This window comes from Bufo gargarizans, chromosome 6, assembly GCF_014858855.1.
Source record: "Bufo gargarizans isolate SCDJY-AF-19 chromosome 6, ASM1485885v1, whole genome shotgun sequence".
Lineage (NCBI taxonomy): Eukaryota > Metazoa > Chordata > Amphibia > Anura > Bufonidae > Bufo > Bufo gargarizans.
Window position 1 is genome coordinate 105,933,865 of NC_058085.1, and position 27,014 is coordinate 105,960,878.

The following is a 27,014-nucleotide window of genomic DNA, read 5'->3' on the forward strand; positions in this document are numbered from 1 at the left end:
TAGCCGGGCAGCTGGGGAGGCTCCCCAATTACCTTTAGGCTCCATTCACACGTCTGCAACAGTTCTGCAATTGTGCGGAACGGGTGCGGACCTATTCATTCTATATGGGGAAGGAATGGATGCGGAGAGCGCCCACGATCTTCTGGTCGGCCGCTCCGCAAGAAAATAGAGCATGTCCTATTCTTTACAAGAATAGGCATTTCTATAAGGGGGCGGGCCGGCCGGGTGTATAGCGGATCCGCAATGCACTACGCACGTCTGAATGGAGCCTTAATATGGGTCCTGGTTCCAGCACTTCAGCTGCCGTCACCTCTGAGGCCAGTGATGGGCCGGCATGTCACACTTCCAGCCTTGGCTACTTTAAAGGTGGCGGGTGGTTACAAAACGTCCTCAACGTGTAATTTAGTGGGCCTTAGGGACGCTCCCTTATACAGCACCAGAAACCAAAAAGCTTTTCTAGGTCTTTAAGGAAGCAATATAGAATCATGGAGTATAGTGGGGGAATGTAACTGGTGTGAAGGAAAACTGGCTAAGTTGCTCATAGCAACCAATCAGATCCCACCTTTCATTTCTCAGACCTCCTCTTAAAAATGAGAGGTGGAATCTGATTGGTTGCTAAGGACAACTAAGCCAGCTTTTCTCTACGTCGTTTTGATAACTCTGCCCCCGCAGTATAGACTGAACTATGAGAGTGCGATTTTCTTCTAGTAACTTAGATGGAGGTTCTTACACATACAAGTTGCTGGCGAGTACAAAATACAGGCCTATCTGCAGGCAGGAGGACCTGAGCAGGTGGATGTACAGGTCCTTCTCAAAGAATTAGCATATTGTGATAAAGTTCATTATTTTCTGTAATGTACTGATAAACAGACTTTCATATATTTTAGATTCATTACACACCAACTGAAGTAGTTCAAGCCTTTTATTGTTTTAATATTGATGATTTTGGCATACAGCTCATGAAAACCCAAAATTCCTATCTAAAAAAATTAGCATATCATGAAAAGGTTCTCTAAACGAGCTATTAACCTAATCATCTGAATCAACTAATTAACTCTAAACACCTGCAAAAGATTCCCGAGGCTTTTAAAAACTCCCAGCCTGGTTCATTACTCAAAACCGCAATCATGGGTAAGACTGCCGACCTGACTGCTGTCCAGAAGGCCATCATTGACACCCTCAAGCAAGAGGGTAAGACACAGAAAGAAATTTCTGAACGAATAGGCTGTTCCCAGAGTGCTGTATCAAGGCACCTCAGTGGGAAGTCTGTGGGAAGGAAAAAGTGTGGCAGAAAACGCTGCACAACGAGAAGAGGTGACCGGACCCTGAGGAAGATTGTGGAGAAGGACCGATTCCAGACCTTGGGGGACCTGCGGAAGCAGTGGACTGAGTCTGGAGTAGAAACATCCAGAGCCACCGTGTACAGGCGTGTGCAGGAAATGGGCTACAGCTGCCGCATTCCCCAGGTCAAGCCACTTTTGAACCAGAAACAGCGGCAGAAGCGCCTGACCTGGGCTACAGAGAAGCAGCACTGGACTGTTGCTCAGTGGTCCAAAGTACTTTCGGATGAAAGCAAATTTTGCATGTCATTCGGAAATCAAGGTGCCAGAGTCTGGAGGAAGACTGGGGAGAGGGAAATGCCAAAATGCCTGAAGTCCAGTGTCAAGTACCCACAGTCAGTGATGGTCTGGGGTGCCATGTCAGCTGCTGGTGTTGGTCCACTGTGTTTTATCAAGGGCAGGGTCAATGCAGCTAGCTATCAGGAGATTTTGGAGCACTTCATGCTTCCATCTGCTGAAAAGCTTTATGGAGATGAAGATTTCATTTTTCAGCACGACCTGGCACCTGCTCACAGTGCCAAAACCACTGGTAAATGGTTTACTGACCATAGTATTACTGTGCTCAATTGGCCTGCCAACTCTCCTGACCTGAACCCCATAGAGAATCTGTGGGATATTGGGAAGAGAAAGTTGAGAGACGCAAGACCCAACACTCTGGATGAGCTTAAGGCCGCTATCGAAGCATCCTGGGCCTCCATAACACCTCAGCAGTGCCACAGGCTGATTGCCTCCATGCCACGCCGCATTGAAGCAGTAATTTCTGCAAAAGGATTCCCGACCAAGTATTGAGTGCGTAACTGAACATAATTATTTGAAGGTTGACTTTTTTTGTATTAAAAACACTTTTCTTTTATTGGTCGGATGAAATATGCTAATTTTTTTTGATAGGAATTTTGGGTTTTCATGAGCTGTATGCCAAAATCATCAATATTAAAACAATAAAAGGCTTGAACTACTTCAGTTGTGTGTAATGAATCTAAAATATATGAAAGTCTAATGTTTATCAGTACATTACAGAAAATAATGAACTTTATCACAATATGCTAATTTTTTTTAGAAGGACCTGTATAGTTTTGTATGAAAAGATTCAGGAAAACATTAATTTACATCTCTGCTCTTTCTGTGCTTAGGAGTCATGTGTGAAGTGCTACTCTGTGACTGAGCTAATCCTGCATAATTAGGAAGCAGGGGCATGAATGTGGACCAGGTTAGGTTCTTATTACATATCATATACATATATAAGGGTCTTCCTGACAACCTGGTTACCAGAGCTTTTGGCTTTAAAACTAAGAAGAGCGATGAGATGGGAACCTCGTTACTAACTAAACATGCAGTTAAAGGCACAAGATAAGGTATCGTACAAGTGTTCATTGTAATATAACTAGACGTGTGGATGAACAATAGTTACAATCAAATTACCAGCAAGGACAAGTGGTCTTCATAAGGTCCTCCATTCAATATTCCCCTCCTGGTTCGGTTCCTGTACCCAGTGCTCTGCACCACAGGTTGGTCATCTTTTTTCAGTGTCTCTTTATGGCTTGCTGCGACAGTACTGGCATAGTCCTGACTTGGAAAAACTTATTGGGGGGAAAAAATAGTAATCTTAAAGAAAAAGGAGATTTTTTGTATAACTTACCAGTTAAATCTCTTTCTCGCTCTTCCTTGGGGGACACAGACCTTGGGTATAGCTCAGCTCCCTAGGAGGCGTGACACTAAGTAAAACTGTTAAGCCCCTCCTCCATCAGCTATACCCTCAGCCTGGAGATAGAGGCTACCAGTTGCGTGTCCAAGTAGTGAAAGGATAACAACCAATAACGGAAACAACCAGCCAGCAACCCAACGGGGCGCCAGACCATAACCCTGTAACCAAACACAGAAGGGTGGGTGCTGTGTCCCCCAAGGAAGAGCGAGAAAGAGATTTAACTGGTAAGTTATACAAAAAATCTCCTTTTCTCGCCCATTTTCCTTGGGGGACACAGACCTTGGGACGTTCAAGAGCAGTCCAAGAAGGGAGGGACCACAAACCCAAGGCGGAACACCACCAGAGCATCAGGAAACCGCTGCCTGCAAAACCAGGCGGCCCAAAGCAGCATCCGCTGATGGATGCGTATGCACCCTATAGAACTTTGTGAAAGTGTGCAGAGAGGACCAAGTGGCTGCTTTGCACAACTGTTCAGCCGAGGCCCGATGCCTCTGCGCCCAGGAAGCTCCGACTGCTCTGGTGGAATGAGCAGTGACGCCGAAAGGCGGAGGTCTGCCCTTGGCTCGATAAGCCTCAGACACCGCCAGTTTAATGAAACGGGCAATAGCCACCTTGGAGACCGCCAACCCTCTGCGCGAACCCTCCGGAACCACAAACAGGGAGTCCGTGCGCCGAAAGGACCCGGTGACCTCCAAGTAAATCCTCAACGCCCTGACCACATCCAGACGGTGCAGTTCCCGTTCTCTGGGGTGGGAAGGAGAGGGACAGAGCGACGGAAGGACGATGTCCTCATTGATGTGAAAGGCGGAGACCACCTTTGGCAGGAAAGTCGGGGGACAGGCCGAAGCACAACCTTATCCTGGTGGAAGATCAGGAAAGGTTCGGAGCAAGAAAGAGCCGCTAACTCCGACACCCGTCGGAGAGACGTGACGGCCACAAGAAAGATGACCTTGCAGGACAGAAGGCGAAGGGAGACCTCCCGTAAAGGCTCGAAGGGGGCTGATTGGAGCGCCGAGAGCACCACATTCAGGTCCCAGGAAGGAACTGGAGGGCGGTACGGCGGAACAGAGTGAGCCACCCCTTGTAAGAAGGTCTTAATTGGCCCTAGAGGGGCCAGGGGACGCTGGAGAAGAATAGACAGCGCCGAAATCTGACCCTTCAGAGAACTGAGGCACAGCCCCAGGTCCAGACCCGACTGGAGGAAGGACAGGATTGTGGGAAGAGAAAACCGGAGAGGTGGGATGCTCCGGGACTCACAGAACCCCAGATAGGACCTCCAAACCCGATAGTAGATCCTAGAGGATACGGGCTTACGAGCCCGGATCATGGTGCGGACTACGTCCGCGGAGAAACCCCGTCGCGTTAAGACGGCGGTCTCAATAGCCACGCCGTCAAACGTAGCGAGCCTAAATGCTCGTGGAAGATCGGTCCCTGAGAGAGAAGGTCTTCCCTGGAGGGCAGTGGCCACGGTGCGTCTGCCAACAGCAACATTAGGTCGGCGTACCAAGACCGGCGGGGCCAATCCGGGGCGATTAGAATCGCGGGGACGCCCTCTGCCGCGATCCTCCGAAGAACCCGTGGCAGGAGGGGAAAAGGAGGAAAGACGTACAGAAGGGAGAATTCGCGCCACGGAAGGACGAGCGCGTCGGCGCCGTATGCCTTCGGGTCCCGTGCCCTGGCCAGGTATAGGGGGACCTTGTGGTTGAATTTGGAGGCCATGAGGTCCACGTCGGGGCGACCCCAGCGAAGACAAAGGGCTTCGAACACCTCTGGGTGCAGGGACCATTCTCCCGGGTCGATGGTGGACCGGCTGAGGAAATCCGCCGCCCAGTTGTCCACCCCCGGGATGTAAATCGCAGATAAGGCCGGCACGTGCGTCTCCGCCCAGAGGAGAATGAGGGTCACCTCTTGCATCGCTGCAGCGCTGCCTCCCTGATGGTTTATGTATGCCACAGCCGTGGCATTGTCCGATTGGATCCGAACAGGGTGGCCCCTCAGCAGATGGGTCCAGTGTCTGAGGGACAGAAGAATCGCCCTCAGTTCCAGAATATTGATTGGAAGTCTGGACTCCGATAGAGACCAAACCCCCCCCCCACCCCCGTAAGCTGGCATCTGTGGTAATCACCAGCCAGTTCAGTGAAAGGAAGGACTTCCCCCTTAGAGGGATATGCAACCACCAACCGAGGGAAGCCCGAGCCAGGGGAGGCAGAAGAAAGGTCCTGTCCAGACTCCTCGGTGATTTGTCCCAGGCCGACAGAATTGCCCTCTGAAAGGTGCGGGATCGGAATTGTGCGAACGGCACCGCTTCGAAACAGGCAACCATCTTTCCCAACAACCGCATGCTGGATCTGAGGGAAGGGCGGTGATGACGGAGGAGACTGCGAACCGACCCGCGAAGGGCCAGACGCTTGTCCGACGGAAGGCGGACCTCCGCCAACTCTGTATCCAGGAGCATCCCCAGGAAGATCAGCCGTCTGGAGGGGGTAAGGGAAGATTTGGGGTGGTTGATAATCCAACCGAACCGCGTCAGGGTCTCCAGAGTGAGTTCCACACTGCGGGATGTCTGAGAGAAGGAGGGTGCCTTGACCAGGATGTCGTCCAAGTATGGGAGAAGAAAAACACTTCTTGAACGTAGAAGGGCCAAGACAGGGGCCAGGACCTTGGTGAACACTCGAGGAGCCGTCGCCAGACCAAAGGGAAGGGCGACGAATTGGAAGTGATCGTCCCCCACCGCGAAGCGCAGGAAGCGGTGATGACATGGAGCAACCGGAACGTGGAGGTATGCATCCTGAATGTCGATTGAGGCCATGAAATCCCCTCTTTCCAGGGAGGCCACTGCGGACCTGAGAGACTCCATCCAAAATCTCTGCAGTCGGAGAAAACGGTTCAGGCGTTTTAGGTCCAAGATCGGACGCACTGAGCCTTCCTTCTTGGGAACCACAAAGAGGTTCGAGTAGAACCCCCTGAACCTTTCCGTCGGAGGCACGGGGGCGACGACACCCTTGTCCATTAGAGAGTGAATGGCCGCGAAGAAGGCGGCCACTCGTACGGGATCTCGCGGAGGACGGGATCGGAAGAAACGGTCTGGCGGAATGGACGCAAATTCGATTTTGTATCCGCAAGATACAATCTCGAGCGCCCATGCGTCTGAGATGTGGGCCCGCCATACGTTCCTGAATAGGAGAAGGCGGCCCCCCACCCGGGTGGGTGGGGGCGCACCTTCAGGCAGAGGGCTGCTGGCCTGTGGGAGCCCGTGCAGGCTGGGACTTGCGCCAGGTAGGTTGCGTCCGAAAAAACGGCTTCTTGCGTCTATCCTGGGCTGGGCCAGAGGAAGAAGAACTGGCCGCGGGTCTAGACCCGGTGGGCTTGCGAAAGGACCGAAAACGGGACGAACCAGCGCGACCACGGGGGGCGCCCATTGGCCTGGACTGGGGGAGGTGAGTACTCTTCCCACCCGTGGCCTCTGATATAAGTTCGTCCAGACGGGTTCCGAACAGGCGGGAACCCGTGAATGGTAGGCCGGCCAAAGAGCGTTTGGAAGCGGCGTCCGCCGCCCAAACCTTCAGCCAGAGTTCCCTCCTGACAGAAACTGCCAGGGCAGAGGAACGGGCAATGAGGGCACCCGCATCAAGGGAGGCCTCACAGACGAATTTTCCGGCCTGAACAATTAGTTGGGCTAAGGAACGGAGGTCCTGAACAGGGACGACCGACCCTAACTCCCGTTCCAGTTGCAAACCCCATTCAGAGACCGCTTTGCCAACCCAGGCGGAGGCAAAGACCGGTCTAAGGGCCGAACCAGAGGCAGTAAATATGGCCTTGGAGAGGGATTCCGTACGACGGTCCTCAACAGACTGGAGGGAAGATCCGTCCTGTACAGGAATAGTAGTGCTTTTGGACAGGCGAGCCACGGGAGGATCAACCTTAGGCGGGGATGTCAACGTGGTCACAGAATCCGCTGGAAAGGGATAACAAATGTCCAGCTTTTTGGGTGTAATAAAGCGGACGTTAGGCCGAGTCCAAGCCTTGGATACCACAGAAGAAAAATCAGCGTGTATGGGAAAAACCTTGGAGGCCTGTTTGGGGCGGAGAAAGGACACGCCGGCCTGTTCAGAGCTGGGGGGGGTCATCGTGTAGCTGAAAGGTATCACGGATGCTAGTGACAAGATGCCCCACCGCGGACGCCAATTTGGACGGAAGCTCTGAGTCCATTTCCACCTCCGAATCCGCCAGTTCTCCCTCAGAAAGCGTATCCCTTTGAGAGGATAGACTTGACTGAGCTCGCACGCATGGCGGAGAGAGCGAAGCATCTGGAGAAGATGTGCGCTCAACCCTTGAACGTTTCTGAGTATGCCGGGCCCTGGAAGATTCGCTGGGAGGCAGGGAACCAGTGGGGGCGGCAGAAACGGTAGTCCCAGCGGGTGCGACAGGGATTGTGGCAGCCTGCGGGAGAGGCGGTCTATCCACGAGACGGCCCACTACGTGTGTAAGGCTTTCCACCGCCTGAGACAGAGACCTAGCCCAGTCAGGGGGTTCAGAGGCACCGGGGGGCGCAGCGGGAAGCGGGCCCTGCACCGGGGCCTGACATGCAAGGCAATGCGGCTCAGATTGCCCACGCGGAAAAAGTTCCTTACAGGCGGTACAGGCATGGTACCAGGGTTTGGGGGCACCTGTGGGATCTGACATGCTGAAGTGTGGTTGTACTCTAATATAGAGACCACAAAGGGTTATAGCAGCTATGACCAGGAGGGTTAGGAGAGGGTTAACTGTCCTACCAGTGCCTCAGAAGAACGTCAGGAGATGGCCCAGATCAGCAGCAGCAGAGAAGCAATGAACAGCAGTGAGCAGCAGAGAGCGCCCACAGAAGCCGAGCGATGTACACAGGAGGTTAGAGTCCCCCACCGTGTCCCAGCTTCCTGTCAGGAGTGAGGAAGCGCGGGAAACCTCAGCAGAAAGCGCGGGGAACAAGCTCCGCCCCCTCCAGCGCTTGAAATGTCTCCTGTGAAGGAGAACGTAGCTCCGCCCCCAAAATGACGCGCGCGTAAGTCCCGCCCCCTGCCGGGACCGCTAAGCCCCGCCCCCCGGTCTCGGCGGGAAGGGGGAGAGAGAGAAGAGAAAAAATGGAGTCAGCCCCGAATGAGGGGGGGGGGGGGGGGGAGAAAGATAGCAGCGTGGGGGGGAACGGCGTGGGGGTGCTGAGGATGCTGCTGTGCTGCATTGTCCTGCAGATGAGCGCTCAGAATGAGCGACCACGGGTGCCCCCCTTACCCAGAGGGGTAGATGCTGCAGATAGGGACGGGGTATGGGCTGGAATAGCCATCTCACCGTCCGACGTCTTCACCCTCAGTCCTTTCCAGCAGGGTCGCCCCTTCAGCCACTGGCACCGCAGTGGCAGGAAGCTGGAAGAGGGGCTTGGCGTGCGGGCGACCCCCTAGCTGGCGGGATGTAGGGGAGCCATTGCTGCCCAGATCCTCCTATTGCTTCTGTGGGGGAGGCAGCAGTGCAGATAAGTTGGCACTGGCGCAGCTCAACCCCGGGAGAGCAGAGAGGTCTAATGCGTCTCTGGTATCCCTAGGAAAAAATAAAATAACAAAATTAGAAGAAAAAGTAAAAATAACAAGGAGAAAACAGCCCTGCAGTAGCAGGGAGTGTCTTGCCTCCTTGGACACTAAGCTAAAACTGGTAGCCTCTATCTCCAGGCTGAGGGTATAGCTGATGGAGGAGGGGCTTAACAGTTTTACTTAGTGTCACGCCTCCTAGGGAGCTGAGCTATACCCAAGGTCTGTGTCCCCCAAGGAAAATGGGCGAGAAATGGACTATAAGTGGTTACCTCTGGCGAAATTACAAACAACGTTTACATAATGCCAGTCTGCTATCACAATGCTCTGACAACAGGCATCCATACAACATCATCAAGTTAAAGGGATATTCCGGCAGGTAAATGTTATCCCCTATCAGTGGGGGCCCAGCGATAACGGGGTCCCCGTACCCTCGGCTGCTCCCCCGAAATGACCAGGGCAGGCTGTCACACGTGAGCGCAACCACTCCATTCATTTCTATGGGAGTTCCAGAGATGGCTGAGCACTCTACTTGGCTATCTCCGAAACGCCCATAGAAATAAATGGGGGGGGGGTCCGCAGGGGTTATGGGGCCCCTGTTCTTGTGATCAGTGGGGTACCAGAGATAGAACCCCCCACCGATCTGATAGTTATCCCCTATCCTATGGATAGGGGATAATTTTTACCTACCGGAATACCCCTTTAAACTGTTGCTAATATTCTCCATGATAAATTAGAACAATGGAAACAGGGATGGCAGCTGTAGGGGCTCAAAAAGTGTTTTGATTTCCAGGTAACTGCACAAATTGTGGTTTTAGCACTTTCTTCCTAAATCATACTATAGACATAGGTGTCAGTAAGGGCTCCCTCTGATTGGAATTCCCCTCCTGTTAGCTAACTGGGACACTCTCCCGCAAAGAGCGATCCAACTATGGAGGAGTCAATCACTAATTATAAAGGTCACCTATTCATTAGAAAGGGTGCCATGTAATACCACACGTCTCCTATAGCAGCTGCTATAACAGCACCTCCATAGATCAGCTGATCGATGCCAGCAGGTCCTCATTTACTATGTGTCACTTAATGTCAAGATGGGACAATCCTTTTAAAGGAGTTGCTGGAGTGCTTAATACTGATGACCTATCCTCAGATTATCAGATCGGTGGTGGGTTGACTCCGGGCACCCCCACCGTTCAGCTGTTTGAAGAGAAGGCAGTGCTCGTACAAGTGCTGCCTTCTCGCCACCATTAACCTGCTTGCCGTTGACATCGCAGTGGCGAGCAGGTGTAATTGCATCTCCTCCGTCTCATTCATATTCATATATAGCATCTTTTTCTATTAGTTTATTGCCAAGAATTAAAAAGTTCTACCTACATTTGTACCCAGAGTCCAGCTCAAAGGCGTTTATAATTTTCAGCAGACCATTAACCAGGAGCTTGAACCTAGGACTATCTTGGAGACTTCTACAAAACATAAAAAAGAAGAAAAATAAAAAGATGACCTTTAAAAAGACAAAACCAGTAAGACAAACAAAAAAATATATTTAAGCCTTAATGGCGGACTTACCTTTTAGTAACTTCTTTCTTGCACAGAGGACACTCGGCCCGACCTTTCTTCTTCTTGCCGAGAAGCTGCAACATGCAAAACCTGGAGGAGGGGATTGAGTTACTAATAGTCAGATTCCTGACAAATAACCTACAATTCTTATAATAAAATATCTGTTCTGACTAAGGGCAAGTCTGGGCACTTTGGGACTTTTCAGGTGATCCATTAGACATTCTTGTCTGTGAGGAAACTGGGCCAGACGTGTGCGCACCTGCATTACAGCGCAAGGCGTCACTGACTGAACCAAACCACTGGTAATGGATTCTCACAGAGAAGGAAGGCTAGAGTTTCTACATGAGCAGATGCATGGAGTGTGGTCAGAGTTAGGCTACTTTCACACTAGCGGCACGGACATCCGGCAGGCTGTTCCGTCGGGTGACCGTGTGCCTCCGGACTGCCGCTCCATCCCCATTGACTATAATGGGAGCGGAGTTCCGGAATAAATGTCGGACATGTCGTGGTTTTATTCCGGCAGCCTCTTGCTGTGCCTCGCCGGAAGTTCGCCCTATTATAGTCAATGGGGATGGAGCGGCAGTCCGGAGGCACACGGTCACTAGCGGCAGGATCGATCCGGCAGGCTGTTCACCCGACGGAACAGCCTGCCGGAGGTCCGTGCCGCTAGTCTGAAAGTAGCCTTAGGCTACTTTCACACTGGCGTTTTGGTTTCTGTTTGTGATCCGTTCAGGGCTCTCACAAGCGGTCGAAAACGGATCAGTTTTGCCCTAATGCATTCTGAATGGATAAGGATCCGCTCAAAATGCATCAATTTGCCTCTGTTCCGCCGCCATTCCGCTTTGGTGTCCGTCTGACGAAACTGAGCCAAACTGATCACTGACACAATCTGGCACAATAGAAAACGGATCCGTCCTCCATTGACTTTCAATGGTGTTCAAGACAGATCTGTCTTGGCTATGTTAAAGATAATACAAACGGATCCGTCCTGAACGGATGCAGACAGTTGTAATATCTGAACGGATCCGTCTGTGTCTGAATGTGAGGTCTTTAACAGTCAAGTAATTCTGCAATTGGTCTTATTTTTTCTTTATGTATACAATGTATAATGATTGATGGAGATGTACCAGTCATTTTGATATCTGCTACTGTCTTGTGCCATTTTTTGTACAACGAGGTGGGGTTAAAGGAAAACTGTGGACACAAACTGTCTTATAATATGTTACTTTTATTTGAAAAAAAAATAAAAAATGCTAGAACGGCAGGTCGCTAACAATGACGCACCATTTTAGCACATGTGACCACTGAGGCTAGACTTCCAGTCAAGCCAAGAACAGCGCAGCGATGTAGGAACAGCAGACCCTCTGACAGGTGAATTTGTTGTTTGTTTTTTTTTTGTTTTTTGGGGGGGGCGCACAAGTTACTACCACTGGAGTAGACAGCTCCTAGGTTGGACAACCATGTCAAGCTGCGGCACTGAGAACGGCAGGGGAGAAACAAGCAAGTACAGGACAGTATTTTATTTTTTAGCATCTGTTGCAGGAATCCGCAACCTCCGGCACTCCAGGCGTTCTGAAACTACAACTCCCAGAATGCTCCTTTCACTTTTATAGGAGTTAGAAGAGCTGACAAGCATGTTTGCATTCTGGCAGTTGTAGTTTTGCAGCAGCTGGAGCGCCGAAGGTTGCTGATCCCCGGATCAACGGGCACGTTTTTAAATAACTTCAACAATCCCTTTAAATTCAGCAGTTTTAACCCTTAAAGGAGTTGTCTGGTTTGTGTTAGGAGCTGTAATCACACTGCTCCATAGAGTTGAATGGAGCGGTGGTGCACGTGTTCAGCCAGAGCTCCATTCATGGAGGGGAGAAGTGGGTGTTCAAGAGGTCAGAGCCCCACAGATCTATCAGTTATCTCCTAGCCTTGTTCGAATCCGAATTTTCCTTTGGGTCCATTGGGTCCGCAAAACACGGACATCGGCGATGTGCGTTCCGCATTTTGCGGACCGCACATCGCCAGCACTTAATAGAAAATGCCTATTCTTGCAGACAAGAATAGGACATGTTCTATTTTTTTCGGGAACGCCATTGTGGACCCGGAAGTGGGGGTCCGCAATTCCGTATCCTGGCAGCACATCGTGCTGCCCCATAGAAATGAATGGGTCCGCAAAATGAAATTGCGGACGTGTGAATGGACCCTTTAACTGCAATAGAAATTTCAGGAGCAAGAAACAATGAGTGGACTACAAAGGTCTCACTGTTACTTCCAGGTATTTTTAGCTGCGAGAAGCAGATGATAGTAACAGTGCTGGCCGAGGCATGAGAGCAAGGGGAGACCTTACAGGAGGTTTTCTTTACCAATAGCAGGTCCATGTGTGCCATACCTGCAAAATATATGATCACATCTGGTGGCCACAGGCTCCTTCATCAGGTCCAAGCTGTTCAAAATACAAGACATAAACGGTTATTCTTCTCGGGGCGATAAAAGACGTTAACCAATGTCTATGACCGATAAGGCTGGGTTCACAACACATTTTTCCCATATGTTTAACGTATACAAAAAACGTATATGTTAAACTGATGCCATGCCACGCCCTCTCCATTTTGATTGACAGGGCCAGGCAGAGTAATCACCATTACACCTGGCCCTGTCAAAGTGGAGAGGACGTGGCAGTTGCAGAGAGCGCAGAGCCTCTAGGTGTAATGGTAACGCCTCTATTGCTCCTAGAGGCTCATTTGCATATATTAAAATATCTATTTTCCCAGCAATGCGGGCACATATGAACATGAGACCAACACAGATGGCTTCAGCTGCCCAAGCGCACATGCAACAGGTCAGCCCGTGTCATTGGTACAGATGCCCTTTAACAGCGCCAACATCGGTCTGATGACAATCTTCTGCTGAAGGCCCAGACCCAATATATAACTTGTCATATTTGCAGCTGATGTGCCCATTAAAGGTTGCCAAACTGAAGTCAGTGAGGCCTGTAATGAGCCCCGAATCGTTCAGCTCAAATTTAATTAAATTTCATGACTAAAAGAAGAGTGAATATTCGGCTGACATGTTACAGGACGGCGGCGTGCGGCTTCACCGCGGCACTGACATTACTTGTCTCCTCTGGAGCAAAACAAGGGGAGACAACTCCATTTAACTTGCAGGAATCAATCACACCTCGGAAACCTTTCTTTACATGGCCACCTTTGATAACATCTGAGAAACAGGCACACAAAATAATCTCTTGCCGGCTTTCTGACAAAATGTTGTCTCCAGGAAACATCTCATCAGTAAATGCCATTTCATCAATATATGTTCCGGGGAGACTGTAGGAGAGCGCTATTTGTCTTGTACACAAGCTCCGGTGGCTGCATCGGGAACAGAGGCGGAATATCAAAAAGATGGGACCACCAGGCAGCATTTCGAGAAAGCCAATTACTAGAACAACACAATCACTGGGGGCCGAGATACTGACCATTATAAAAGTACATGAAAACAAAGGGAAAGAAATGGACGCTGGAAGGGAAAGCGCGCAAAGATGAACACCACGAACTGTCAGAAAGGCCTCTGGCCAACGTATTACAGCAAATCAACCAAAGACAAAGAAGTCGATAAAATAAAAAGAGGGGGAAAAAAAAAATAGAAACTTCAGGGCAGAGTTTAAAAAACTGAGTTTCAGGGGACAAAAATAAGAATAAAAAACAGGTAATGGAGGACCAAAGGGAGAAGAGTGGTGACCATAAGCAGCTGGAGATGCCTGCTACACACTGCGCTGGAAGACTGTATGATCAGTCGTGGTGGACGCCAGGTCAGATGGGCAGGACAGGAGCTATGTGGGCTTCTCATACACTAATGAAAGATGAACAAGCATTTGCAATATGATGGAATCTGCAACAGAAGCCCCTGACAGATGTGTGCCGGACCGCCACCGATCAGATACGGATGATCTTTAAAGAGGACTTGTCACATCTCCTGACAGGTCTGTTAGTATTTAGCGGTCATGTTCGTATTCTTTAACCCCCTTAACGGGGTTGTCCGGGTTCAGAGCTGAACCCGCGCACATACCTTCATCCAGGCAGCCCCCCTGACTCTAGCATCGGAGCAGGGGAGGACACTGTTATGGGGTGGATCTGGGGAGGACACTGTTATGGGGTGGATCTGGGGAGGACACTGTTATGGGGTGGATCTGGGGAGGACACTGTTATGGGGTGGATCTGGGGAGGACACTGTTATGGGGTGGATCTGGGGAGGACACTGTTATGGGGTGGATCTGGGGAGGACACTGTTATGGGGTGGATCTGGGGAGGACACTGTTATGGGGTGGATCTGGGGAGGGACACTGTTATGGGTGGATCTGGGGAGGACACTGTTATGGGGTGGATCTGGGGAGGACACTGTTATGGGGTGGATCTGGGGAGGACACTGTTATGGGGTGGATCTGGGGAGGACACTGTTATGGGGTGGATCTGGGGAGGACACTGTTATGGGGTGGATCTGGGGAGGACACTGTTATGGGGTGGATCTGGGGAGGACACTGTTATGGGGTGGATCTGGGGAGGACACTGTTATGGGGTGGATCTGGGGAGGACACTGTTATGGGGTGGATCTGGGGAGGACACTGTTATGGGGTGGATCTGGGGAGGACACTGTTATGGGGTGGATCTGGGGAGGACACTGTTATGGGGTGGATCTGGGGAGGACACTGTTATGGGGTGGATCTGGGGAGGACACTGTTATGGGGTGGATCTGGGGAGGACACTGTTATGGGGTGGATCTGGGGAGGACACTGTTATGGGGTGGATCTGGGGAGGACACTGTTATGGGGTGGATCTGGGGAGGACACTGTTATGGGGTGGATCTGGGGAGGACACTGTTATGGGGTGGATCTGGGGAGGACACTGTTATGGGGTGGATCTGGGGAGGACACTGTTATGGGGTGGATCTGGGGAGGACACTGTTATGGGGTGGATCTGGGGAGGACACTGTTATGGGGTGGATCTGGGGAGGACACTGTTTATGGGGTGGATCTGGGGAGGACACTGTTATGGGGTGGATCTGGGGAGGACACTGTTATGGGGTGGATCTGGGGAGGACACTGTTATGGGGTGGATCTGGGGAGGACACTGTTATGGGGTGGATCTGGGGAGGACACTGTTATGGGGTGGATCTGGGGAGGACACTGTTATGGGGTGGATCTGGGGAGGACACTGTTATGGGGTGGATCTGGGGAGGACACTGTTATGGGGTGGATCTGGGGAGGACACTGTTATGGGGTGGATCTGGGGAGGACACTGTTATGGGGTGGATCTGGGGAGGACACTGTTATGGGGTGGATCTGGGGAGGACACTGTTATGGGGTGGATCTGGGGAGGACACTGTTATGGGGTGGATCTGGGGAGGACACTGTTATGGGGTGGATCTGGGGAGGACACTGTTATGGGGTGGATCTGGGGAGGACACTGTTATGGGGTGGATCTGGGGAGGGACACTGTTATGGGGTGGATCTGGGGAGGACACTGTTATGGGGTGGATCTGGGGAGGACACTGTTATGGGGTGGATCTGGGAGGACACTGTTATGGGTGGATCTGGGGAGGACACTGTTATGGGGTGGATCTGGGGAGGACACTGTTATGGGGTGGATCTGGGGAGGACACTGTTATGGGGGGATCTGGGGAGGACACTGTTATGGGGTGGATCTGGGGAGGACACTGTTATGGGGTGGATCTGGGGAGGACACTGTTATGGGGTGGATCTGGGGAGGACACTGTTATGGGGTGGATCTGTGGAGGACACTGTTATGGGGTGGATCTGGGGAGGACACTGTTATGGGGTGGATCTGTGGAGGACACTGTTATGGGGTGGATCTGTGGAGGACACTGTTATGGGGTGGATCTGTGGAGGACACTGTTATGGGGTGGATCTGTGGAGGACACTGTTATGGGGTGGATCTGTGGAGGACACTGTTATGGGGTGGAATCTGTGGAGGACACTGTTATGGGGTGGATCTGTGGAGGACACTGTTATGGGGTGGATCTGTGGAGGACACTGTTATGGGGTGGATCTGTGGAGGACACTGTTATGGGGTGGATCTGTGGAGGACACTGTTATGGGGTGGATCTGTGGAGGACACTGTTATGGGGTGGATCTGTGGAGGACACTGTTATGGGGTGGATCTGTGGAGGACACTGTTATGGGGTGGATCTGTGGAGGACACTGTTATGGGGTGGATCTGTGGAGGACACTGTTATGGGGTGGATCTGTGGAGGACACTGTTATGGGGTGGATCTGTGGAGGACACTGTTATGGGGTGGATCTGTGGAGGACACTGTTATGGGGTGGATCTGTGGAGGACACTGTTATGGGGTGGATCTGTGGAGGACACTGTTATGGGGTGGATCTGTGGAGGACACTGTTATGGGGTGGAGTCACACTATGGGGTGGATCTGGAGGACACTGTTATGGGTGGATCTGTGGAGGACACTGTTATGGGGTGGATCTGTGGAGGACACTGTTATGGGGTGGATCTGTGGAGGACACTGTTATGGGGTGGATCTGTGGAGGACACTGTTATGGGGTGGATCTGTGGAGGACACTGTTATGGGGTGGATCTGTGGAGGACACTGTTATGGGGTGGATCTGTGGAGGACACTGTTATGGGGTGGATCTGTGGAGGACACTGTTATGGGGTGGATCTGTGGAGGACACTGTTATGGGGTGGATCTGTGGAGGACACTGTTATGGGGTGGATCTGTGGAGGACACTGTTATGGGGTGGATCTGTGGAGGACACTGTTATGGGGTGGATCTGTGGAGGACACTGTTATGGGGTGGATCTGTGGAGGACACTGTTATGGGGTGGATCTGTGGAGGACACTGTTATGGGGTGGATCTGTGGAGGACACTGTTATGGGGTGGATCTGTGGAGGACACTGTTATGGGGTGGATCTGTGGAGGACACTGTTATGGGGTGGATCTGTGGAGGACACTGTTATGGGGTGGATCTGTGGAGGACACTGTTATGGGGTGGATCTGTGGAGGACACTGTTATGGGGTGGATCTGTGGAGGACACTGTTATGGGGTGGATCTGTGGAGGACACTGTTATGGGGTGGATCTGTGGAGGACACTGTTATGGGGTGGATCTGTGGAGGACACTGTTATGGGGTGGATCTGTGGAGGACACTGTTATGGGGTGGATCTGTGGAGGACACTGTTATGGGGTGGATCTGTGGAGGACACTGTTATGGGGTGGATCTGGGAGGACACTGTTATGGGGTGGATCTGTGGAGGACACTGTTATGGGGTGGATCTGTGGAGGACACTGTTATGGGGTGGATCTGTGGAGGACACTGTTATGGGGTGGATCTGTGGAGGACACTGTTATGGGGTGGATCTGTGGAGGACACTGTTATGGGGTGGATCTGTGGAGGACACTGTTATGGGGTGGATCTGTGGAGGACACTGTTATGGGGTGGATCTGTGGAGGACACTGTTATGGGGTGGATCTGTGGAGGACACTGTTATGGGGTGGATCTGTGGAGGACACTGTTATGGGGTGGATCTGTGGAGGACACTGTTATGGGGTGGATCTGTGGAGGACACTGTTATGGGGTGGATCTGTGGAGGACACTGTTATGGGGTGGATCTGTGGAGGACACTGTTATGGGTGGATCTGTGGAGGACACTGTTATGGGGTGGATCTGTGGAGGACACTGTTATGGGGTGGATCTGTGGAGGACACTGTTATGGGGTGGATCTGTGGAGGACACTGTTATGGGGTGGATCTGTGGAGGACACTGTTATAGGAGATGTGTGCTATGACACATAGGGCCATGAGGGGGGCCAGCATAAGACATATAGCATCTTATGCTGGTCCCCCTCATGGCCCTATGTGTCCCCTCATGTGTCCTAAACTGCGCACATAACTGTCTTTGCGTGTAAAGTATGTTACTCCTGTGTGAAACAATCTCTCTCCTATTTGTAGCGTTATACTACCCTACCTCGTGAGATTTCCCTACCTCCTGACTTCCTGTCGCACTGCTAATGACGTGAGGAGGCGTTCCTGAGTTTTGACAATCTGCGCATGCGCAAACCGACAGTTTATGGAAAATCTCAGCGGAGTTCAGCTTTACACCGGGACACTGCGCATGCGCAGGAGAGCCTTAGTAGGGAAATATTACGGCCCAGTGCGCAAGCGCGGCTAACTCCGGCCGGTGCATGTGCAGTGTCCCGGTGTGAAGCTGAACTCCGCTGAGATTTTCCATAAACGGTTGGTTTTCGCATGCGCAGATCATCAAAACTCAGGAACGCCTTCTCACGTCAGTAGCAGTGCGACGGGAAGTCAGGAGGTAGGGAAATCTCACGAAGTAGGGTAATGTAACGCTACAATCGTGCAGCCCTAATAGGAAGCCTCAGGCAACCCCCCGGAAAGGGCCGATCGACCCCCAAAGGGGTCGCGACCCCTAGGTTGAGAACCGCTGTTTTAAAGAGAAAAAGCGCCACGTACAAACAATGAAGATATGGCTTAAAAAGTATGGAACAGTTTTACCAGTCCGACGCAACCCTGATAGGGACCAACCGAGCGTGGTGGAAGGAATACACCTGTGCCGGTTGCTGGATGTGGTCGTTGGCAAGTTGGAGCTGTAGACAGTGCAGGGAACCAATGTCCCTAGTAATCCCTGATTGGGGATGGGGGCATTGCTACTGTGCACCTGCCTGTCTACACAGAGTTCGTACCCCGCAAGGTGTAGGACCCCCGCTGATCTGATTTTGATGACCTATCCTGAGGATAGATCATCAATATTAAAAATCCCGGACAACCCCTGGCTGGCAGAAGAAAGTGTCCTGCTGCAGCAGTCCACTTTATTTGGTTCTGCTGGGGCAACATTCTGTATTGCACTACAGTAATTCTGGCCACGTCGCCTTCTGTCAGTTTGGACCCAACTACAATACATTTTTTTTCCAAGGCCACCAAGTCCCCAGTCCGCCAGCGTACTGTTTATTTAACACCCCACTGTTTTCACCACTATCGTCCAACAGACTCATTTATAATGGGGTCCATTAGGTGTCTGCCATTTTTAAAGGAAAAACAGAGTGCTCCTATTACTGAAAAATATGACAGAATCTGCTAGGGGGGTCTTCATCACAGATGTGTACAGTGCCCAGAGACACGTTTTTTGCAGGCTGAATTGAACAGATTCAGTACGAAAAAGCCACCTGGCCGCCACACATAGAAGGCCTGCCGTAGTTTTCAATGGGAGGAGGCGGTTTATGAATGACTGTGCAGCCTCCCACTGAAAACAATAGGAGGCAATTTACGTGCGTGCTGCAGGACTGCTTTTTGGCAAAGAACCTGCGCCAAATTTGGCTTGCAAGCAGACTCCACGTTGATCGGCCATAAGACTATAGGTTTATACTGCACAGTCACAGAAGATTAGACATTTTACTAAATCCCTGGGTCACTGAGAAATAAAATAAAAAAATATAAAGCTAGAAGCCTCTAATCTCGAGGGACCTACTGACTACATGCACTTTTTGAGGGGAAAACATCACAGCTCCCTCTGCTGGCCTCCATGTATATGACAATTAAAAAAAGAAAACTAACATCTATACATCAGCAATTTGTAATTATAGGATTTTCATTAAAATCAAATCAATTTGTGGCGTTAAAAAGATCAAATGGAAAAAGTGACATATCCGACGCATACTGCATAGCCGCAATAGAACATATCCCCCAGACACGGACAATGGAGCCTGACTAAATCCAGACAGAGGCAACTGAAATCAATGATAACATGACAGGCCGGTTCCATCTCTGCTAGAATCATCAGTCTCACAATTGTCAGCTGTAAAAGGCCAAAGCTCGCTGCAATGGTAATGTGATGGCGATGGTTGGGGTCAGAACGGAGACATTAATGAAAACTGATCACGACCTGTAGGGGCGCACTGCTCACAGGTTCAGGGACCCCCTGTATTTAGCTGGCCGGGATGTTACAGTGGTGCACGGGGCTTTGACAGATGAATATTTTTTTTGTATTTTCTTTTCACTTGTGTCACCTATAAGAACAACACGGGCAAAAACTACATTGAAAAACCAAAATAAAAACTACTACAACATATCATTTTGGGAAGTCGAGGGGTCTATATAAAACATAGACCAGCATTAGCGACCATCTGGCAGTGTAATACTGTCGCCTGATTGCATGATGAACGATCAAATGTTCGCTCATTGTGCAATCCAGACGATTAGGATTTGCCGGTAGCAGATCGTGCCGTCTAATTCCGATCTGCCACCAGCAAACCACTGTACAGCATAGGGACGAGCAGCGACATAGCGATCGCTCCTCTCCAAGTTGCTGAGGAGATCACTGCATGTAATAGCAGCGGTCTAATCCGCTAGCGAGCAGGCGATTGCCGGGAGGGAACGTTTCCTCCCGACAATCATCTGTGATCGGAGTGGGTAATACAGCGTTATGAATGCTGTAGCTCCCATCATCGAGAGTCCCAGAGTTCAGACGCCCACTGATCACACACTGACGGAATACCCTAAAAACACTCCTAAAATACACCGTCAGTGCTCTAGTCCAAAAGAACCCATTAAAAGGCTATGTACAACTTCGGGGGCAATTTATTATTTTTTTGGAATTCATATTACTCATCTTTTTTTTCAATTGGCCTTTATTAAAAAATATTCAGCAGCTCTGTCACAAAGGGTTAACCGTTTGTCTAGGTGTGTGAATTATACTTTCACTTTGTGCCGGTCATCTAATAAACCTCATCTCCAATTTACTGAAAAGGTCATAAACACTTGTTTAAAGCCTGTATTACACCTGGCGATTTTTGGCAGATAATTGCTAGCGAGAGTTTGTATGAACACTGATCATCTGGCAGTGTAAAGCTGGGTTCATACGGGCGTGTCCGGATTCGTCCCGGTGTATTGCGGCAAACCCGCGCGATTAGGTACGCAATTGCAGTCAGTTTTGACTGCGATTACGTTCCGATGTTCAGTTTTTATTGCGCGGGTGCAATGCGTTTTGCAAACGCGTGATAAAAAACCGACTGTGGTACCCAGACTCGAACGTCTTCACTGAAGTTCAGGTTTGGGTTAGGTGTTGTGTAGATGTTATTATTTTCCCTTATAACATGGTTATAGGGGAAAATAATAGCATTCTGAATACAGAATGCTTAGTAGGTGGTCAATTGAGGGTTAAAAAAAATAAAAATAATTAACTCACCTTCTCCTCTTGATCGCGTAGTTCCCGGTCTCTTCTTTAACTATCGGCTAGGACCTGTGGTGACGTCAGATCACATGCTCCAATCATATGGTCCATCTGCTGACGCGAAGGAAGCGGTTGACCGACTTGAGGTCCCGAACGGACCGTCCCCTCTTTTTTGGGAACCACAAAGAGATTGGAGCAAAACCCCTGAAAACGGTCTTGCGCAGGAACCGTAACAATCACACCTTACTGCAGCAGCGTGCGAATTGCCAGAAAAAAAAGAATCTGTGGCTGCGGTAGAAGCCAGAGGAGACGACCGAAAAAACGGGACGGAGGGGAGGATTTGAAATCCAGCTTTTAGTCCTCTGCAATGACCTCGCATCGGAGACATGAGCCAGCCAAACATGCCGAAACACATGAAGTCGGCCGCCTACGCGAACGGAGGGCGATGGGAGCCACCCGTCATGCAGCTGAGTTCTTAGGGTTAAAGGACTTGGAGCCCTGTTGACGGGAGCTTAAAGGAACGTTTGCGCTTCTGATCTGTGGCCGACTTATCGGAGGCCCTCTTGGGGTTGGCAAAACTCAGAAAGGGGTGAAAAAGAGGCTTCCACTTTTTTAACCTATTAGATCGCCCCCTGTTCTGTGGTAAATGGGTGCTCTTACCACCTGTAGCGTCCGATATGATCTCATCCAGGCGCTTACCAAAAAGTCTGCTGCCGGTAAAAGAAAGGGCTGCCGGGTCCGCTTTAAACCATTATCTGCCGCCCAGCAGGAGAGCCATAGGGTACGGAGAATAGCCACCAACAGGGCTAACAAGCGAGCCATAAACCTGGCCGCGTCCAAAGATGCTTCACAAATATATGCACTGGCATTCGAGGGCTGCAGGGCCACATCTGCAAGTTCCCCCGAGGGGACTCCTGAGTCAAGACCCTGACGTAAATTACTTACCCACTCTCCCATAGCCTTGCTCACCCGTGTAGAGGCAAAGAAGCCCCCTCCGACATTGGCAAGGTAGTATGTTTAGCCAAACGGGAAACTGGCGGGACCACTATAGGTGGAGCCGACCATTTCTTAGTCAAATTAAAGCGTTTTGGCAACATAAAACGTCTATCAGGGAAATTCCACTCCTTGGGGAGAGAGGAATCAAACTCCTGGTGGTTGGGGAAACACTTGTGCAAGCGACGGGACCTGCGGAGTTGGCCGATGACGGTGCGGAATCATTAACCTGCAACGTCTCAATAACTGCCGTAATTAGATTGTCCACCATGGAGGAAAGTTTGGACGACTGACCCTCCGGCGAGACAACATCCTCATCTGACTCTCTCCTCAGAACATGCCTCTTCAACTAAGGACACGTCGGAGTCAGACTCTATTAGGAAAAGGAGAGGCCGAGGAAACAGGAGACAGACACCCTTTTGGGGGATGATGTTCCCACCAGTTTTGTGGGACGGCCGCGATGGGCATGCGCCCCGTGATCCCCAGAGTCGGATCGGTCAGAGGACTGCCTTGCTGACAAATGCCCCAATATATCCACAATAGCTTTGTTGGTATTGGAGACATTCCGGTTCATCCGTAGGTTGGGCAGCGGGAAGCAACGGGTCCGGGCTGAGGCACTTGATGGCAGAGCAGCACACGCAAAGCAGAGGGAGTCTGACTGAGGGGATGGAAATTTTGCGCGACACGACGCACAAGCAAAATGATGCACCAAAGGGACCGCCTGCTTCAGGACCTGGGATCTGGGCTCAGACATAGTGACAATCCTAATTACAAAAAACAAGATGGCTGCACACAGTTATATATACAAACAATAGAGCTAAGAAATGGGGGTCATTCTAGATAAAGTGGTACAATACCGACTATAAATGAGTAATGTAGGCTCATACGTGTCAGGCCCTTCTACCAGGCGCCAAGGTGGCTTCCGCACCTTGACGCCTGATAGATGGGCCCGACACGTGCGTGCACTAAGAGCTTCCATTACTCATTTATAGTTGGTATTGTACCACTTTTATCTAGAATGACCCCCATTTCTTAGCACTATTGTGTGTATATATAACGGTGTGCAGCCATCTTGTTTTTTGTAATTCTGTTTGCTTCATGGATATGCACCTGTGATTCTGAAGGTTTTAGTCTAAATTTTCTTGCAATATAGTGACAATCCTGGCGCCGAGGAAGAGGGGAAGGTTAGGCCCTGTAAGAAGGGACAAACAGTACTTACTGTGGCAAACCTAGCCACTTATAGAATGTCTTTGTATATATCTTGCTCTTACTGTAATGTTTACTATGTGGTGCCTCTCCCCCTCCTCCTTTTCCTGCCCCATTGTTTCTCCAGCAGTGTGTTGTCTCAGGGAAACTGGGAGACCAGTTTACACTAGCTGCTCTGTCCCTACTCAATCTCCTATCAGCCCTTGCTATTGTCTGGTCCCACCCTTCCTTGTACCATAGTAATCTATGTGCCCTATTGTATGTACATGAGGCTGTTGGGGGGTTTAAAGTAGGGGTACTATGCCTAAATAAAGTTAGTTGACTCCCAAGCTATGTGTCGTCTAGTTCTTGGGAAAAAGGGATTATTGTAAGGCTACCCGGATTATTGTATGCTGTTCCTGTCTACCAGCTGAGTTATTGTGGATTATACGGCCTCTCCGCTACACTTACCCAGCCTGTGTCCCTCCAAGCAGCAAGCCAGTCCATCAGCGTCCCGCCAGGTGCTTTGAATCCAAAAGTGGGCGGAGCCCACTCTCCCTCTTCTATGCTGCTGGCGTGGCGAACCCAATTCATGCCCCCAAAATGACGCCAGCTCTCAGTACCCGCCCATCATCTCTATCCCCCCCCTTCCTCGCTGGAACACACTCTGGCATACCCGGCCGAACCCAGACGTTCCTGAGAACAGGCGTCACAGAAGCCGGGGCCATAATTAACAATGGCCACAGCTGCCACAGAACCAAGCAGACGCACCGACAAGAAAGCAGCGCTCAGAGGAGGAAACTGTGAGGGACGCTACACCGGAAACAGAGGGGACTTGCGGTGGGCGGTCATGGTGATGTGAATGCTGGCGGGAGACAGGGGTTTTTACAGGAGCCTCTGGTCCTCCTTTTCTTCCGGAGCACGGGAAGGAGCAGGGGGTTTGGGTGACCCCCGTGGTCTCCCGTCTCCTGGGTGGGAGTGCAGGCAGTTTTACTGACTGCCTGAGGCTTCCCGCTAAAGCAGGGAGGTCTGCCTCCTACAGACGCCAAGCTAAAACATTAGCTTAGTCCCTGTAGGAAGAGTATAGCTGAAGGGAGGAGCTCACACTTTTGCGCTTAGTGTCCGCCTCTTGTCAGCAACAGCTATACCCATGGTCAAGCCTGTGTCCCCCAATGAGACGGATGAGAAACAATTTTTTTTGTAAGTCTGCAGATTGCCTACAGCAGTTATGTGACCTCACCACTTCCGTTCTGGCGAGGGTACTTGTGGCACTGCAACGGCAAGACTTAACAGGCTAGTGGTGTTTGACCTGGACACACTTTGCGGTCAGTGTTTTGTGTTGTTGGACATTGCCTTTAAATTTATGACTAAAGTATTACTATGTTGTCATACAATACGGGTCTCTCTCTGAAGGCAATCAAGCAGTCCATAAAGTCCACATACATATAATGGGGGGGGGGGGGGGGGTTATCAATACATCGCACAATTCATTTCATTAACAAACTAACACATTTATCCAAATGGATGTGCAGAATTTGGCACAATCACTGGATGCATTCTACAGTTTGTTGGTGTAGTTTGCACCATAAAAAGGTTGCATGCTCTTATAGTTTTTTTGCGACTTCTCATGGCCAAGGAGGGTTTTCTAAAAGTGTTGGAATCACAAGAATGGAAGTCTAAGGACCCTTCACACGAGCGAGTTGTCAGCGCCGGTGCAATGCGGGACGTGAACGCATAGCACCCACACTGAATCCTGACCCATTCATTTCAATGGGTCTGTGTACATGAGCGTTGTTTTTCATGCATCACTTGTGCGTTGCGTAAAAAAAATGCAGCATGTTCTATATTCTGTGTTTTTCACGCAGCCCTGGCTCCATAGAAATTAATGGGGCTGCATGAATAACGCATTGCATCCGGAAGCAAGTGCGAATGCAGTGCGTTTTTCACTGATGGTTGCTAAGAGATATTGTTTGTAAACCTTCCGTTTTTTATCATGCGCGTGAAAAACGCATTAAAACACATTGCACCCGCGTGGAAAAATCTGAACGCAAATCGCAGACATAACTGACTTATTTTGAGTGCAAAATCGCACGTTTTTAACTGAACGCATCCGGACCAAATCCGTATCGTTCGTGTGAAAGAGGCCTAAGGCTGAAATCACACATGCAGTTTTTGACCCTCAACACTGCCACAAATACTGCATGTGATTCCGAGACTATCCTCTGGACAGGTCATCAGTATCTTATCAGTGGGGGTCCGACAGCTGGGACCCCTGCTGATCAGCTGTTCAGGAAGGCACCAGCACTCGCAGTAGTGTCGCGGTCTTCTCTCAGCTTTCCCTAGGACAGTGATGTCATGTTCCTCGGTTACGTGGCCTAGGCGCAGCACAGCCCCACTGAAGTCAATGCAGCCGATCTGCTATAACAAGCACAGCCGCTATACAATGTACAGCTCTGCATGGTGAGCTAAGAGAAGGCTGCGGCGCTACTGTGGGTGCGGTGCCTTCTCAAACAGCTGATCGGTGGTTGGTTCATGGTGTAGAGATACTACAAAAAAAATTAAAAATCTTGCAAAACCCCTTTAAAGCACAAGGACACAAAGCACTTCTGTCTAACTCCTATGAGTTCACACTCACCAAATGGGACATTCCAAGTTCTTCTGCATGACGGACAGGACATTGTGAATGTCCTCAACATCCATGGTGGCACAGGTCATTTTCTAGTCTGACCTAAAATGAGAGAACAACAATAAGTCAAAAGGATATTCAAACAGGTCAAGTAGGTAGCAACAAAAAACGTAGGTCCCTTTCACACGAGCGTGATTTCCGCGCGGGTGTAATGCGTGACGTGAACGCATTGCACCCGCACTGAATCCTGACCCATTCATTTCAATGGGGCATTGTTTTTCACGCATCAGTTCTGCGTTGCGTGAAAATCGCAGCATGTTCTATATTCTGCGTTTTTCACGCAGCCCTGGCTCCATAGAAGTGAATGGGGCTGTGTGAATAACGCATTGCATCCGCAAGTAAGTGTGGGTGCGATGCGTTTTTCACTGTCGGTTGCTAAGAGATGATGTTTGTAAACATTTTGTTTTTTATCACACACGTGAAAAACGCATCAAAACGCATTGCACCCGCGCGGGAAAAAAACTGAACAACTAAACGCAATCGCAGACAAAACTGACTGAACTTGCTTGCAAAATAGTGCGAGTTTCACTGAACGCATCCGGCCCCAATCCGCAACGCCCGTGTGAAACCAGCCTTAGGGTACTGGAAGACAGCTGTGCAAGGACAAATTAAAGGGGTTATCCAGTAATTCCTCTAGATAAGTCATTAATATCTGGTCAGCAGAGGTCCAACACTCAGGACCCCCCTCTGATGATCTGTTAGAAGAGGCCGATGCTTCGTGAGAGCCGTTGCCTTGTCCTACCTAGGCCATGTGACGTCACAGTACATCAATCAGTCACATGTTCTA

At 50.4% G+C, this 27,014-nt stretch overlaps 1 protein-coding gene across 1 annotated transcript in view; it reads right to left on the minus strand.

Moving 5' to 3' along the window:
- Positions 1–27,014, minus strand: part of BRCA1 (BRCA1 DNA repair associated) — a 134,928-nt gene that overhangs the window by 103,942 nt on the left and 3,972 nt on the right. The window contains exons 2-6 of the mRNA XM_044299957.1: positions 26,177–26,269; positions 12,535–12,588; positions 10,164–10,244; positions 9,972–10,060; positions 2,760–2,917 (exon numbers count right to left, since the gene is read on the minus strand). Of these exons, the coding sequence (XP_044155892.1) occupies positions 2,760–2,917; positions 9,972–10,060; positions 10,164–10,244; positions 12,535–12,588; positions 26,177–26,256 (462 nt within the window). The 5' untranslated portion in view covers positions 26,257–26,269. The remainder of the gene's footprint in view (positions 1–2,759; positions 2,918–9,971; positions 10,061–10,163; positions 10,245–12,534; positions 12,589–26,176; positions 26,270–27,014) is intronic.